Source organism: Cebus imitator, unplaced genomic scaffold (assembly GCF_001604975.1).
Source record: "Cebus imitator isolate Cc_AM_T3 unplaced genomic scaffold, Cebus_imitator-1.0 Scaffold376, whole genome shotgun sequence".
Lineage (NCBI taxonomy): Eukaryota > Metazoa > Chordata > Mammalia > Primates > Cebidae > Cebus > Cebus imitator.
In genome coordinates, this window is record NW_016107691.1 from 2,006,809 (window position 1) to 2,021,158 (window position 14,350).

Genomic DNA, 14,350 nt, shown 5'->3' on the forward strand with positions numbered 1-14,350 from the left:
AAAAAAAAAAAAAAAAAAAAAAAAAAAAAAAAAAAAAAAAAAAAAAAAAAAAAGAATTAGCTGACATAAGCAACACACAGGAAACCAGGGAAAAGCATCCAACGGCTTCCGTGCCTCCCGTCCAAGTCTCCCAGCCTCCAGTGCTCAGGCTATTTCATTGCAAGGCTACTCCCTGCTCCACACTGAGCTCCTCTCCCAGCCCCCACAGGGCTAAGGGCCTCAGATCTTCAACGTGGACTCAGGTCCCAGAACATTCCCCTCCTCTCACCCGGTTCCTCTACACACACAACAGGATCCCCCAACAGGGTTCCTGAAAATTCTTTTTCCTCAAGTACCTGTAGTGGGGTAGGGCAGCATTCAGGCCACTGGCAGAGATGGTTTGGAAACTGGGTCCAGAGGAGAACTCTTCTTCTCTGGAAAGTACAAGGCAAGAAAGGGTCAATGAATGGGTCCATGGACTAGGCTGGGCCCGGGATTCTAACCAGATCCAATGAAGGCCGCAGCTGCCTCTACCTCTCAACCGGACACCATTTGGCTCTCCCAGCCTTCACCTCCTGGTTCCCATCTCCCCAAACCCTGACCTGTTATTTATAGAGGAAGATCAGAGAAGGACACACTGTAACTGTAGACACCAATTATTTCCTCTCCACCTCCATTTTATGGATAGGAGTGAAGAAACCCAGCTCCCTGTATCTGGAAACTCCTCCAGCCCTGGAACAGCATCCTGTACCTCAAACCTACAATCTGGCCATGACCTGGGCCAAGCATGCCCTTGGGAATCCTCCTCCCTACCTGGTATTCTCAAGTGGTCCAGGGGCTGACCTGGCCTGAGCCACAGCCTCCCCCAGGGAGAGCCAGACTGTGCCTGAAGCAGACACTGGAGGACGCTATTGGGTTGTGGCCCTTCAAGTTGTCCTGCTTTCAGCAGGGCGGGAAATGTCATCCAACACTCACTGCTCAACTCCCTGACCACCCAAGAACCTGTCACTCCTTGTTCTACAGAGCTGCCCCCCACCCAGCCCACATACAAGGAGGATCTTCCTTAAGGGGACCAATTCCCCCTTCCTGCCCCCACTGCCACACTAAGAAATAGCCAGAAAGGATGGTCGTGGCTCTTCACCCTCGGAACTTGTCCACGAGCTCTGCCCCTGAGAATTCGTCCACCGTGCCTTTGGGCACGTTCTTCTCCAGCCAGACCAAGTACCGGATCACGGCCACAGCATCCCGCACCTGGAGTTGGGGAAGCAGGGAAGCAGGGAAGCTGGCTGAGGTCTGGTTGCAGCCACAGGCTCTGAGATGATGGAGATCAGATAGCTATTCCAGGATGTGGAGCTTTAAAAAACACTGGCTATTTGATGTCAAAGAATTCTTGTTAGTGTTTATAGATGATCATACCGTGTTCCTGTTTTTGAAAGAGTTCTGTGTTGACGGCTGAAATGACACGCGATCTGGGATTTACTTTTAGAAGAATCAGAAACAGAGAGGTGGGGTGGTAGTGGTAATGAACATGGGTTATAGACAAAGCAAGAATGGCCGTGAGTTAAGGATGTTGAAGCTGGGTGAAGGGACACTGGAGATTATGGTGACATTTTCTTTACTTTTGTGTATGTTTAAAATTTCCTATAAGACAGTTTTTTTTTAAATGAGGTGGTTTATCTTAATTTTAACAAGAATTTTTTTTAAAAAATTGAGCCATCCTCTTGCCAGTGTGAGGAAATCATTATAGCTAACACTTATTTAACACTTAGAATGTGCTAGGCAGTGCTCAGAGCAATATACATATTCACCGAATCCTAACAACAACTGTTTGCTGTAAGGTTACTGTTATGGTCCTCATTTGACAGATGGGGTAACTGAGGCTCAGAAAGGTAAAATGACTTGGCCAAGGTCACCCAGTTAGGAGTTGGGTGGAGCTGGGGTTTGAACTCAAGACACCCTAACTCCAGGGCCTACACTCTAAACCACTATACTATATTGGGAGCAAGGATATGAGCTGCATGTGGATGCCCAGGAATAATTTGGTGTCTGCTTCTTTATTTCTTTTTCTTTTTTCTTTTTTTTTTGAGACAGCGTCTCACAGTGGCCCAGGCTGGAGTGCAGTGGCGCAATCTCAGCTCAATACAACATCTACCTCCCAGGTTCAAGCGATTCTCGTACCTCAGCCTCCTGAGTAGCTGGGACTACAGGTGACCACCACCATACCCAGCTAAGTTTTGTATTTTTAGTAGAGATGGGGTTTCACCATGTTGGCCAGGCTGGTCTCAAACTCCTGAGCTCAAGTGATCCTCTCACCTTGACCTCCTAAAGTGCTAGGATTACAGGTGTGAACCCCCGCGCCAGGCCTGCTTCTTTGTTTCAGTGAGGATCTTCTTCAGGTTCTTTCCTTTCTAACTCATTAGGCTGGAAACTCCCAAAAGGCCACATCTGCCTGAATGTGAACTTACGTGGCTGGCCTTGAGGAGGGCCTGCTCCTTGCTGTTCTTCACCGCCTTGGTCATCATCACTGGGGAGTAGGTGTCTGTCACGAGTTTCTCCTGTTGGGGGCAGGGAGGAGAAAAGGAGGTGTGGGGTCACAGGTCTGGGGACACAGAAAAGGAGGTCTCCATGGCACAGGGGTGTTTTCAAATGACTGCCAGGAGGACTCAGCAGATGTGAGACTTGCCACTGTTTCGTGGCAATGCCCTCTCCTCTGTGTGCTTCCTGTCTTTTCTAGTCTTCCACATCCAGCTGAACCCGCTCTCCTTCCAGGAAGCCTTCCTTGATTAACACTGCCTTGCTTGGCAGTGAGCTCCCTGTCTTTGGATCCCACTAGTACTCTGGGATGGATCAGAGCGTGGCCTGAGTCAACTGATGGGCTGTTCTGACAGTGTAAGTTTCCTGTACATATCATGACAGCTACCATTCATTGAACACCTACCATGTGTCAGCCATGTACACTATCTCCTTTAAATCTCCAGTGAGCGACTCCTGTGAGGTTGGGACTCTTACTGTCATTTTACAAGTGAAGAAAAAGACCCAGATTGGCTAAGTTGCTTGTCCGATGTCACTGCACAGCTAGGTAGGGGCAGAGCTGGAATTCATTTTCAAGTTTGGCTCTGCTAGATCAGGCCGTATAGTCTCTAGCCTCCTGACAATTTTGTGAGCTCTCTGGACAGACCTCCCTGTTTTCTCTTCTGTCTCTTCCCAGTTAGGCCTAGAAGGGAACTCACTGCACAGTTCTTGGCTGACCAGGTGACTGAATGGCTGAGGGGATTCATCCCACTTTAGGTTAAGGCTTAACAGGCCTGGAGCGGGAATTGGTGCCTGGTTTGGGCTGGGGCCTGGCAAACCCACCTTGGGTATCACTTCATAGATCCCATACGTGGTATAGCTGGTCCCAATCCAGATCCTCACATCTCCTAAGGCGTAGGCCTGGATGCTGTCACGAACTTGGCTGTAATCCTCAATTTGCACACACATGGGGCCTGTGCAACTGGAGTTCAGATACGTCAAGGTTTCGGAGCTAAAGCGACTCTTGTTTGCAAACAACCTGGGTGGGGAGGCAAGACAGAGAGAGTCCTGAGCATCTGCTAAGGATGCAAAGCACCAGAGACAGACACAGTCCCTTTGTTCCTGGAGGTCAAAGGAAGCCAGACCCAGGGAGTCAATCAGACCAGATTTGGGATTCAACAGGGACAGAGGTTAAAGAGTCAGGAAAAGCCAACAGGAGGTTTTCTAAAGGTCATGCTGGGGCAGGCACCAAGCTGATGGGCAGCCAGAGGCTGTATATTAAGGCAGGATCAGTGGTGGGGCACCAAAAGGGTGGAAGTTGGAGAAAGTCCACGACAGCACGCTAAGGAAAAGCCATACCTGATAGAAGAGTCTGTGAGCAGCGCGTAGGAATAGAAGAAGGGGTTATAGGGGATGTCACTGGCTCGAAGGTTGAAGAGCCCTGGGAAGAGAATTCACAGAAACTATTTGATGCTGATCTGCCTGAGGCAAGCCTTTCTCTCTCTCTCTTTCTTCTTTCTCTCTTTCTTTCTTTCTCTCTCTCTCTTTCTTTCTTTCTTTCTTTCTTTCTTTCTTTCTTTTTCTTTCTTTCTTTCTTTTTCTTTCTTTTCTTTCTTTTTCTCTTTCTTCTTTCTTTCTATCTTCCTTCCTTCCTTCCTTCCTTCCTTCCTTCCTTCCTTCCTTCCTTCCTTCCTTTCTCTCTCTCTCTTTCTTTCTTTCTTTTCTTTCCTTTTTCTAGGACACAGTCTTGCTCTGTCGCCCAGGCTGGACTGCAGTAGCGCTCTCACTGCAACCTCCACCTCCCGAGTTCAAGTGATTCTCCTGCCTCAGCCTCCCGAGTAGCTGGGATTACAGGTACACACCACCATGCCCAGCTAATTTTTCTATTTTTAGTAGAGACGGGGTTTCAACATGTTGGTCAGGCTGGTCTTGAACTTCCAACCTCCGGTGATCCGCCCACCTCGGCCTTCCAAAGTGTTGGAATTATAGGCATGAGCCACCGTGCCCGGCCTGAGGCAAGCATTTCTGACACCTTTGCCCCACTGTTTCCTTTGGTCCCCCAAAGATTATCAGCAGCATGCCTGCATCATCTACCTCTGCATATTACTCAATCTTTTTGGGGGGGGGCTTTTGTTTTGGCGGGGCTCTTTGAGATGCTGTTAAGAGTTATGGATCTTTTCACCCCAGAAAAATGCAGACACTTAGCAGTTAGCACACAGGTCCAGTGGGCCCCTAGAATATCTGAAGCCCAGCCATAGGGATCAGACAAGAAGCCCTGAGCCATGTCGGGAAAGAGTAGGGTCCCAATGGGTGCTAAAACTGGGCATATGAGTGCTGTGGGGTAGCAGCTAAGTTGTTGGGAGGCATTGCTGGTCCTCCTCCCCTGAATGAGACGGAAGCACTTTGCTGCCGTGGCCAGTTCGTTCCTCCAGCTTACTCAGGGCTACTTCATGTCCTTTTTCTGCAGCCATGAGCTCCTGCCCCCTTACCCTTCTTGGTTCCCATGGGCTGTGACGATGGAGTTCTCAAGAACTGGTGGGCACATTCTTATTAGGGGAAGAGCAAGCTCTGTGCTGCAGGGCGCAGGAGGTCTGGGGTATTGGGGAGAACCCGGCGCCCACCCGTATCTGCAAATCCACACTCACAGGCCGTCTCCTCGAGGGCCGACAGAAGGACGGCAGTTGGGGCCTTCTGATGCTTCTGCATCTGGCTTCGGACGCCAGATACTTTCTCTTGCCAAGTGCTCCCTAGAAGCAAAGGAGCCCAAAGAAAGTGTAATTGACACACCTTGCCTTTGGCACTCAGTTCCTGAAAGGGCAGCCTTAGGGTCACAGTTTTCCACCCTTTTAAAAAGCAGTGGAACCCTTTCCCCAAACAAACTCTTACTCGTGTACTCATCAATGACATGGGCCTTGGACCCAGACTGGGCTCAAATCCTGGCTTTGCCATTATTGGATGGGTGACCATGGGCAAATTACTTAACCCCTCTGTGTCTCATTTTGCACATCTGTAAAATGGGGATGGAGTATAACAAGTATCTGCCTTAATAGGGTTGCTATGAGGATGGAATCAATTAATATTTGTAAAGCATACAGAAGGGTATCTTGATAGGTAGTAACTCTTGTATCCTTCTGATCAAAAAATAGGCATGCAGACTGAGACCAGGAGAGCAGTGCTAGTTGAAGGACAAATGGATAGGGCTGGGATCATGTTCAACCTTCTTCTCTGAAGCAACCCCAGTATTTACTAACCCACGGGTACTGGGCTAAGTACTCCATGAGCATTGTTCTAATTGTTACCCATCCCATTTCACAGATAAGGAAACTGAGGCTTCAGGGAGGTAAAGTGACTTGTCTAGGGTTTTACGGATGCAAGAGGTGGAGCTGGGATTTGAATGCTGGCCTGTCTGACTGCCAGGCCCACACTCTTTTTTTTTTTTTTTTTTTTTTTTTTTTTTTTTGAGACGGAGTCTTGCTCTGTCGCCCACGCTGGAGTGCAGTGGCGCAATCTCGGCTCATTGCAACCCCAACCTCTCAGGTTCAAGCAATTTTCCTGCCTCAGCCTCCTGAGTAGCTAGGATTACAGGCACGTGCCATCACACCCGGGTTTCACCATGTTGGCCAGGATGGTCTCGATCTTTTGACCTCATGATCCACCCGCCTAGGCCTCTCAAAGTGCTGGGATTACAGGCGTGAGCCACCGCGCCCAGTGGCCCACACTCTTAATCTGTATAGGCACTGTACTGTCTTATTAACATCATCAGTCTCCAAATCTGTCCTTAAACTCTGTGTCACAGCAGCACCATCCTTTCTAGGATGCTTATATCCAGGTTCTATGACTTTAGTTTTCATCTTCTATCTTTGACCCCTGCAAGATATTCAAAAAGTCTACCCCTAGGCAGGACTAGGAGTTTGATGGCCGGCAGTCATAACCATTAAGGGTCCTAGCTGGGTTCAGCTATGAGTATAAATAACTTAATGTCGTGAAAAATACTTCATGTAAACAGGTAAAACTATTCAACAAGGGCCAAAACTTTGGGTACAATACATTTTGTAGGTTTATTTTACTACATATTTTACCATAATTTATGTTATCTGTAAAATACACATGAAATGTATCATTTTAACCTTTTGAAAGTGCACAAGTCAGTGGTTTTCAGCACACTCACAATGTTGTGCAACCATCGCCATGCTCTAATTCTACCACATTTTCATCATCCCCAAAAGAAACCCTGCACTCACTACGGAGTCACTCCCCATCCCCCTCCCCCAAGCCCAGGAAACCACTAATCTATGTTCTATCTCTATGGATTTGCCAATGCTGGATACTTCATACAAATGGAATTGTACAATATGTGGCCTTCTCTGACTGGCTTCTTTCACTTGCAATTATGTTTTTCAGGTTCAGGAATATGATACCTTTCTGAGAAACCAAATGAACCCAAATTTCAACAGTCTGATGCGTACAGGTATCTTTGAGTAGCGAACTTTTCATGTTCTGCCCTTTGCACTCTCCTCTGTCCTTTAAAACCTGCAAGTGGCTGGAAAGTCTCGTTTCTATGAGCTTATTGAACCTGAACTCTGTTCTTTGGCTTCCAAGCTCAAGCTCCAGATGCCTTTTTCTTTTTCTTTTTTTAAAATTTGAAACGTAGGCTTGCTCTGTCCCCAGGCTGGAGTGCAGTGGTGCAATCTTGGCTCACTGCAACCTCCGCCTCCTGGGTTCAAGCGATTCTTCCGCCTCAGCCTCCCGAGTAGCTGGGACCACAGGCACATGCCACCATGCCCAGCTAATATTTTGTATTTTTAGTAGAGACGGGGTTTCACCATGTTGGCCAGGATGGTCTCCATCTCTTGACCTCGTGATCCGCCCGCCTCGGCCTCCCAAAGTGCTGGCATTACAGGCGTGAGCCACCGCACCCGGCCTCTAGATGCCTTTTTCTTGAAGACTGGCAGCATGCAATGACTCGGCATCCCCTCATTTTTGGGAAGTGACAAAACCCTTCCAAATTCTCTTCCAGCCCCAGGAAGGTTTTTCTCTTTTTTTTCCCCCTCCTCTTCCCGACATAACTTTGACTTTTTTTATTCTGAATAAGATGAGCTTTATTTATGATTTAACAGTCTTGGATAGCAAGTTTCTTTAAAAATGGCATCAAGATGCAGAAAGAATGATTCTGCAAGTTATATCAGAACAGATAAAGAAAATGGGACACAATTTTCACTTATTTCATCATCACTGCTATTTTGAAATCTCCCTGCTGCTTTTTTGGCTCCTTTCTAAATGAGAAATTGTGTGGACTTGCATGTGGAAAGGGATCTCTTAGCCTGATCAGTGTTACTAAGAATCCAAGTTCATTGCCTTATTCAGAATTCCCAGGGAAATAGCAGTGGTTGGTGGCCAAGATACTGATTCATAATCAGTAACCTGGTCCTCGTCCGGACTTTATTTACGACTTACAGGAATCTTACAGCATACTGTTCTTTTGTGATGTATTTAGATAGTGTCAACGGGGTCAAGGTTATTGATGTTATATTTTTCTAACTTCCCTGATTGGTCCAGCAAAAGCTGAACTGTAATCTGTGCTACAGAATTATTCTGAACTTAGTTGTTTACTTCTTCTGCCCACTCCTGCCCACCTGACCCCAGCCATCTCAGAAATCTAAATTCTTCATCACAAGAGGGTCAGAATTAAAGATCTGAACGATTCAATATGGACCAGTCTCCACCACCAGACAAGCAACTCATATCATGTTTTTTTCTCTCTTGAAAAGGGTTGGATGTTGTCTCTCATCTTTCTCTGACTCCCTTCTTTCCTCCGTTCCTGGTTTATCTTGCTTCAAATTCTAATATTCTTTAATCCAGCATTTTCTCAATATGGACTGAGGACCTTTTGATTCAGACTCCTCAAGGGGAGGGGGCCTGAAATCTGCATTTTATTTATTTATTTTTTGATACAGAGTCTTGCTCTGTCACTCAGGCTGAAATGAAGCAGTGTAGTCTCGGCTCACTGCAACCTCTGCCTCCCCAGGTTCAAGTGTTTCTCTGTGTTAGCCTCCTGAGTAACTGGGATTACAGGCCTGTGGCACCACGCCTAGCTAATTTTTGTATTTTTAGTAGAGATGGGGTTTCACCATGTTGGCCAGGTTGGTCTTGAACTCCCGACCTGGTGATTCACCAGCCTCAGCCTCTCAAAGTGCTGGGATTACAGGTGTGAGCCAATGGCACCCAGCCTGAAATCTGCATTTTAAACAAGCACCCCAGGTGACTCAGGTGCATGCTAACGTTTGCAAACCATTGCTTTGGTACCTCTGAAGATGAAGTTTGCCATGGTAGCTGAGACCCATGTTGCTACAAGTTGGGAAGGAAACTGGGCTTACTGAATTACCTGTGAATGCCTCCTGCAGGGCATAAATGGGTTGGTTTGGAACCGGTGGCCTCTCTGATCCCCACACCAGGTCCACAAGGTTGGTTATGATGGACACCAGATGTCTGTTAGAGCCTTGGAGGGCCAGATCATAACTCTCCCAGGTGTCTGCAGAGACAAGAAGGAGTCACTTGTCCCTTGCCCATTTACGCCTCAGGAAAAAATTGTGATTCAAGCAAAGTTAGTCCTGGTTCCATTTGCCTCCCTTTATAGCCCAACTTCCCCAAGCCTGCCCCAGAAGCCTGCCCATCGCCCCCCACCAGAATGTGTGCCCACACTGGGATATGTTTCTCATCCTCTTTCTGCTTTCCAAGCCTAATGCCCTGAGCCCACTCTAACATTGCCCGTCACAAATTGGCTAAGCTTGTCTTTTTCTCTGCCAGTGGCTGTGGGTGGTCCTTCTTTTGGGCACTAATTATTTTATCTGGGCTTCAGTGTCACAGTCCAAAGGAATGGTGACGGTCAGGCTGTTGTACAGGCTGGCAAAGAAGCCAGGTCTAAAGCACAAGCCTTTCAGTACATATTCATGAGGACACCTCTTTGGGGAAATGGGTTGGCCAGCTGTCTGGGGCTCCAGAACTCAGGGAATTGTATTCTCAGTGGTCTTTTTTTTTTTTTTAAACTCAGAGGACCTCCCAAATCTTTGACTCTTCTAAGCTACCTTCCAGAAGAGGGTTACCAACTGATTCCAGCACCATCATTGGTAGAGTTCCAGGGCATAGAGGGTGGTTCTGGGTTCAAGCACATCCTGGCCTATTAATTCACTAGATCTTTAATGATTCACTGAATCTTCTAGTTTGGGTCTCTGCACTCATGAATTTTAAAATATTTGTACTCATTCTTTAAATGTATTCTAATTACACAATCCACCAGTACATCCTCATTGTAAAACATCATTGTAAAACATTCTGCAACTGCCATTTTAAATGCTCTATCTTTATAGTCCCACCGCCCCTCCTTCTACCAAGGTCCATTTCTTTATATCTCAGGGAAGCTGAGCCACCCTTGTTGGCATGGACAAATTCAGGGACTGAGGGAAGAGCATACCAATGGATAAGAGGAAGGGGTCAAAACCCACACGCCCTCCAGCGGGGATCTCGGTGAGGAGCCAGGTGACAATAGGAGTGGTGCCAACTGAAAGAAAGATAGGAAGGAACACAGAGGTCACCTCCAGGGCCAGCTCCAGGCCCTCCAGTCAGGGGTTCTGTCTGATCATCCTGCCATGTGTGTCTTCCTTGAGATCAGTGTTGAAGGTCAGGGATGGCCTCAAATTTCCTAAGCTGCCCATAGGGGCCCAGCATGGTCTTACATGCACGCTCTCACCTATACCTTCCTGAACCTAGTCCAGGTCCCAAGACTTGGGGGTCAAATCCATGTAGCCCTTCTACCTTCCTTATGGAGCTCCCAGTTACAGTCCATCTGCCGCTCAGCCTGAGTCCAGTAGCGACTGTCGGTCCATACGGCTGCTTTCTTCATGGTCACCACTGCTGTTCCTGGGGCAGAACAGAGAAACTTGCAGGTGAGGGTGAAGGAGTGGAACGTGGCATTAGGCGACGGATGTACAATGCAGTGCTGGCTCTGAGAACACCACCAGGGGCCTCTGGAAAGAGGTTCTGTCCTCCATTGGAAGGAAGCAAGGAAGGAGATGTTAAAGAGAGATATGAGCGGAGCTGCCAGAAACGTATCCTGAATCAGGCACCTCTGCTTTGTGTTGAGAGCTGTTTGTGGGGGTCATTAGGACTTTCAGCAGAAGGAATAACGTCAACTTTTGGCTGCATGTATGCGCTCTCAAGAAAGATGGGGCTCAGTGTCAAGACTCGGTGGCTGATAGGGATGCTAAGCCAGAGACTCAGCTGTGGACTGGTGCGGAAGACTAATCCAGAGACTTTGGCAAAGAGAAAAAGAATCAATGGTGCATGAGACAGGGCAGCTTGAAGCCGAAGGAGGAATGTTTGAGGATCAGGAAAGGAAGCTTGGATTTGATTGAAGGGAGCAGGATCAGGGTGCGAAGCCCCTTCAGAAACTATGACTTCATCAAGGGCTTCGATATTTGTGTCTCATTTGGCCATGTGAAGTGATGTTGTCTGTAAAAGGACTGGCAGAGGAAAACTTTGTCCCCAAATGAGCCCTCATGTGAAGGGAATCAGCAGGTTCTTAGTGGTCAGAGGTAGAAGTAGCAAGTATTCAGAAATGGAGCCCGGGAGTGCTGGACTGGGTGTGGCTAGAGCAGAGGTAATGAGCATGGGAAGGCAGCTGGGGAATGGGGCCTCATGTGCCTCATTTCTACACAGAAACTGGCTGGTGGGCTATGAGATATATGCCCTGGGGAGCCTGATGGTTTTGGGGTGGTGGAGGGAGACAGAGAGAGTAGAAGGGTTTTCTCTACAGTAGGTTCTGGGGTCCTAGCTGCTGTGACTCTAACCATACTAGGTCCTCTGTGACCACCTCTGGATCTACCAACAAAAGCAATAGGGCTGGGTAGTGACTGTTACCTGCAGACCCTGTAAAGCCTGTAATCCACGCACGCCTCTCATCACGTTGGCTGATGTACTCATTCTAAGAAATCAACAACATCATCATTAGCCTTTCTCGTGGAGTCAGATCCCACATGAAAGGCCCCCAGCCACATCCCAGTTCTTTCTGTCTGTCAGCTCCAACCAGTCCTATGAGCACAAGCACACCTGGCGCCTCTTCCAGGAAGCCCTCTGTAACTCTCCTTCAATATCTTCCCTTCCTTTGAACAACTGTATCTTTTGCGGTCCAAACCCCACTGTCCACACTGGACTATTGTGCAAAGGAGCCTTGCTGTCCTGCTCTGCAAATTCTATGCACTCTAGGGTCCCGTCTTTTGGTTCGTTTGGTAGCTGGTCCCCTCCAGCTACCCCTTCTCCCTCCTGAGTCTAGCAAAGTAGACTGGGAACATCATAACTTCTGTGAAGGGTTTACACATTATCGTATTTTGATCCTCATAATCCTTGGAGCCAGATCTCATTACTCCCGTTTTGAAGAGGAGAAAACTGAGGCTCAGGGAAGTTCAGCTACTTGCCCAATGTTCTTAGCCCTTCCCAGCATGTGGGAAAACTAATTCAAACAATCTCATCGACACTGAAAACGCCCTCTCTTCCAATGGGGCTGGTGTTGGAAAGGTGGACGGGGTGGAGGGTGGAGCAAGTGGTGGGAAACGGTGGGGTGGATGCCCTCTTCCCCAACCAACGCCATACTCCCATAACCCAGGATTTTGGATCATTTTGCTACTCCATTCCACAGAGTACGGGAAGGGAGCTTGGAGTTCTTCCAGTCCAATTTCCAGCCCACCTTCTAACCTCATAGGGCAGGGATACCCTAAACATTCATTCCGGATCTGCCTTCTAGGAATTGATGAAAATTGATTCTGAAGTTGTCGATAGTTTGATTTCTTGAGGTCAAGGCGGTTCGGCAATGTCTGCCTGCCTGTATAGAGGGATACATTCAGTTGCCCTAACACTACCGTGCCCATGCTCTCCACTTCCCTCCCTTTGCCTGTCAGATCCTTTCTCTGCCCTCATCTTCAGAGCTTTAACAGCTCCTGTTTATGGTCTCTGACTCAAGGCAGCAGAGAGGGCACAGGGGAGAGAAGCTGCCCCTTACCATGTGAGCATCCGTGTCTGGGATGATGTAGGCGGAGAGATTCTGGATCTGCATCTGCTGGCGGAGAGCTGCGAGGGACACTGTGGTGTTGACCACGGTAACTGGAAGGTACTGACAGATGACAGGAAGACACCGAGACACACACAAACAAATATGCACGTTGCTTAGAGAAAATGACACCTGGGTCCCTGGCCTCCAGAAGAGCCCCCAGCCTCCCCTAAAGCAGGGGTTGGGGGAAGTTAGGCTGCCCTGGCTTGGGAAGGGATGGGGCAGCAATTGATGTTACTGCTTAATGTAGCTCAAGATTGCCTGGGTTGAGTGGAGATGGAGGTGTTGAAGAGTTTGGAAAGGGACCCCTTGTGACAGTAATGGGACCTGAGTCTGGGAGGAGGGTGTGGGTGAGAACTGCAGGGGTCTGAGCTCTGGCACTGGGCCAGGCCATGCAGACGCTCCTTCTTTGGCTACCTGGGGGTAGGGTTGCCAGATTAACAAATAAAAATACAGGACACTCACCTGGTTATGTTTGCATTTCAAATAAAAAGTATATAATATTTTAATGTAAGTATTATATTAAAACATGCACAATTTGAGGCGTACTTGTACTAAGTTCTTACTTGTTATCTAAAATTCAAATGTAACTGGGTGTCCTGTATTTTATGGCAACCTTACCTTCAGGGGGCTGTTTCAGGTTGCCACCCACTGGTCCCAAATGGCAGAGGAGAGTGGATGAATGCCCCCAGCAGTTTGAGATAGTGCCCAGAAAGACCCTCTCTAGACCAGCTATTTCTTTAAAGGGTGTTTTATCTTTAAAACCAAAAGCATGATTTTGTTTGTGCTGTTTTGCCGTTTTGCTTTCTACTCCATGGTATCCATGTTTGTTTTAATATAAAAGTAATGTGGTTCGCCCACCCACCTGCCTGCCCCAGGGGTCCCATAAAGTTGATATTGGTAGCAGATGCACTGCAATTTTTCCCATGGCTTACGGTGCTGCAGGCAGGCCTACCCCTTAGCCCTACTCTGAATGTAGAAAGAATCACTCTGGTCTCCAGCTAGGAAGCTGACTTCCCAAGCCCCTTCTGCAGGGCCTTCTCGTCTTCACACCCTAGGCCTCCCTCTCCTGCCCTTCAATTGGCTCTTCTTTGGTTTTTGTTTTGTTTTGTTTTGTTTTGTTTTTGAAACGGAGTCTTGCTCTGTCACTCAGACTGGAGTGCAGCGGTACGATCTTGGCTCACTGCAACCTCTGTTTCCTAGATTCAAGCGATTCTTCTGCCTCAACCTCCAGAGTAGCTGGGATTACAGGCATGTACCACCAGACCCGGCTAATTTTTGTATTTTTAGTAGAGACGGGGTTTCACCATGTTGCCCAGGCTGGTCTCGAACTCCTGATCTCAGGTGATCCATCCTACTCTGCTTTCCGAAGTGCTGGGATTGTAGGCCTCAACCACCAACCACCAAGCCCGGCCTCTGCTGGCTCTTCTAACCCCTATCTTCCTCCCTCTTCCCTTCTGTGCTTCTCTTTTTGCTGTTACTCTAGAATTTGTCTTTTCTTTCCTCCCTTCTTCCTCGCCTCTGCCTGGTCCCAGCCAAAGGCCAGCTAGGGGCCTCCTGCCCTCCTCCCTCCTCCTAGTGGGGCTTCCCAGGCTCACAACAGGGTAGAAACAGATAACTTGCTGTGAGAATGAGTTGGAGGGAGAGGAGGGTACCCAGAGAGTGGAGTGGGGAGGAGCCTCAGAGTCGGAAAGGGGGGGCTACCAGCTGAGCCAGTAGGGGATGGAGAAGATGATAGGGCAGGGCAGGGGTGCCAGCGGTGCA

General features: G+C 48.2%; 1 protein-coding gene across 1 annotated transcript in view; it reads right to left on the reverse strand.

Annotated features, from left to right (window-relative positions):
- Positions 1 to 14,350, reverse strand: part of XPNPEP2 (X-prolyl aminopeptidase 2) — a 53,351-nt gene that overhangs the window by 15,236 nt on the left and 23,765 nt on the right. The window contains exons 3-13 of the mRNA XM_037731029.1: positions 12,539 to 12,649; positions 11,404 to 11,467; positions 10,300 to 10,404; positions 9,959 to 10,045; positions 8,873 to 9,019; positions 5,136 to 5,237; positions 3,850 to 3,931; positions 3,334 to 3,529; positions 2,445 to 2,534; positions 1,121 to 1,230; positions 336 to 413 (exon numbers count right to left, since the gene is read on the reverse strand). Of these exons, the coding sequence (XP_037586957.1) occupies positions 336 to 413; positions 1,121 to 1,230; positions 2,445 to 2,534; positions 3,334 to 3,529; positions 3,850 to 3,931; positions 5,136 to 5,237; positions 8,873 to 9,019; positions 9,959 to 10,045; positions 10,300 to 10,404; positions 11,404 to 11,467; positions 12,539 to 12,649 (1,172 nt within the window). The remainder of the gene's footprint in view (positions 1 to 335; positions 414 to 1,120; positions 1,231 to 2,444; positions 2,535 to 3,333; positions 3,530 to 3,849; positions 3,932 to 5,135; positions 5,238 to 8,872; positions 9,020 to 9,958; positions 10,046 to 10,299; positions 10,405 to 11,403; positions 11,468 to 12,538; positions 12,650 to 14,350) is intronic.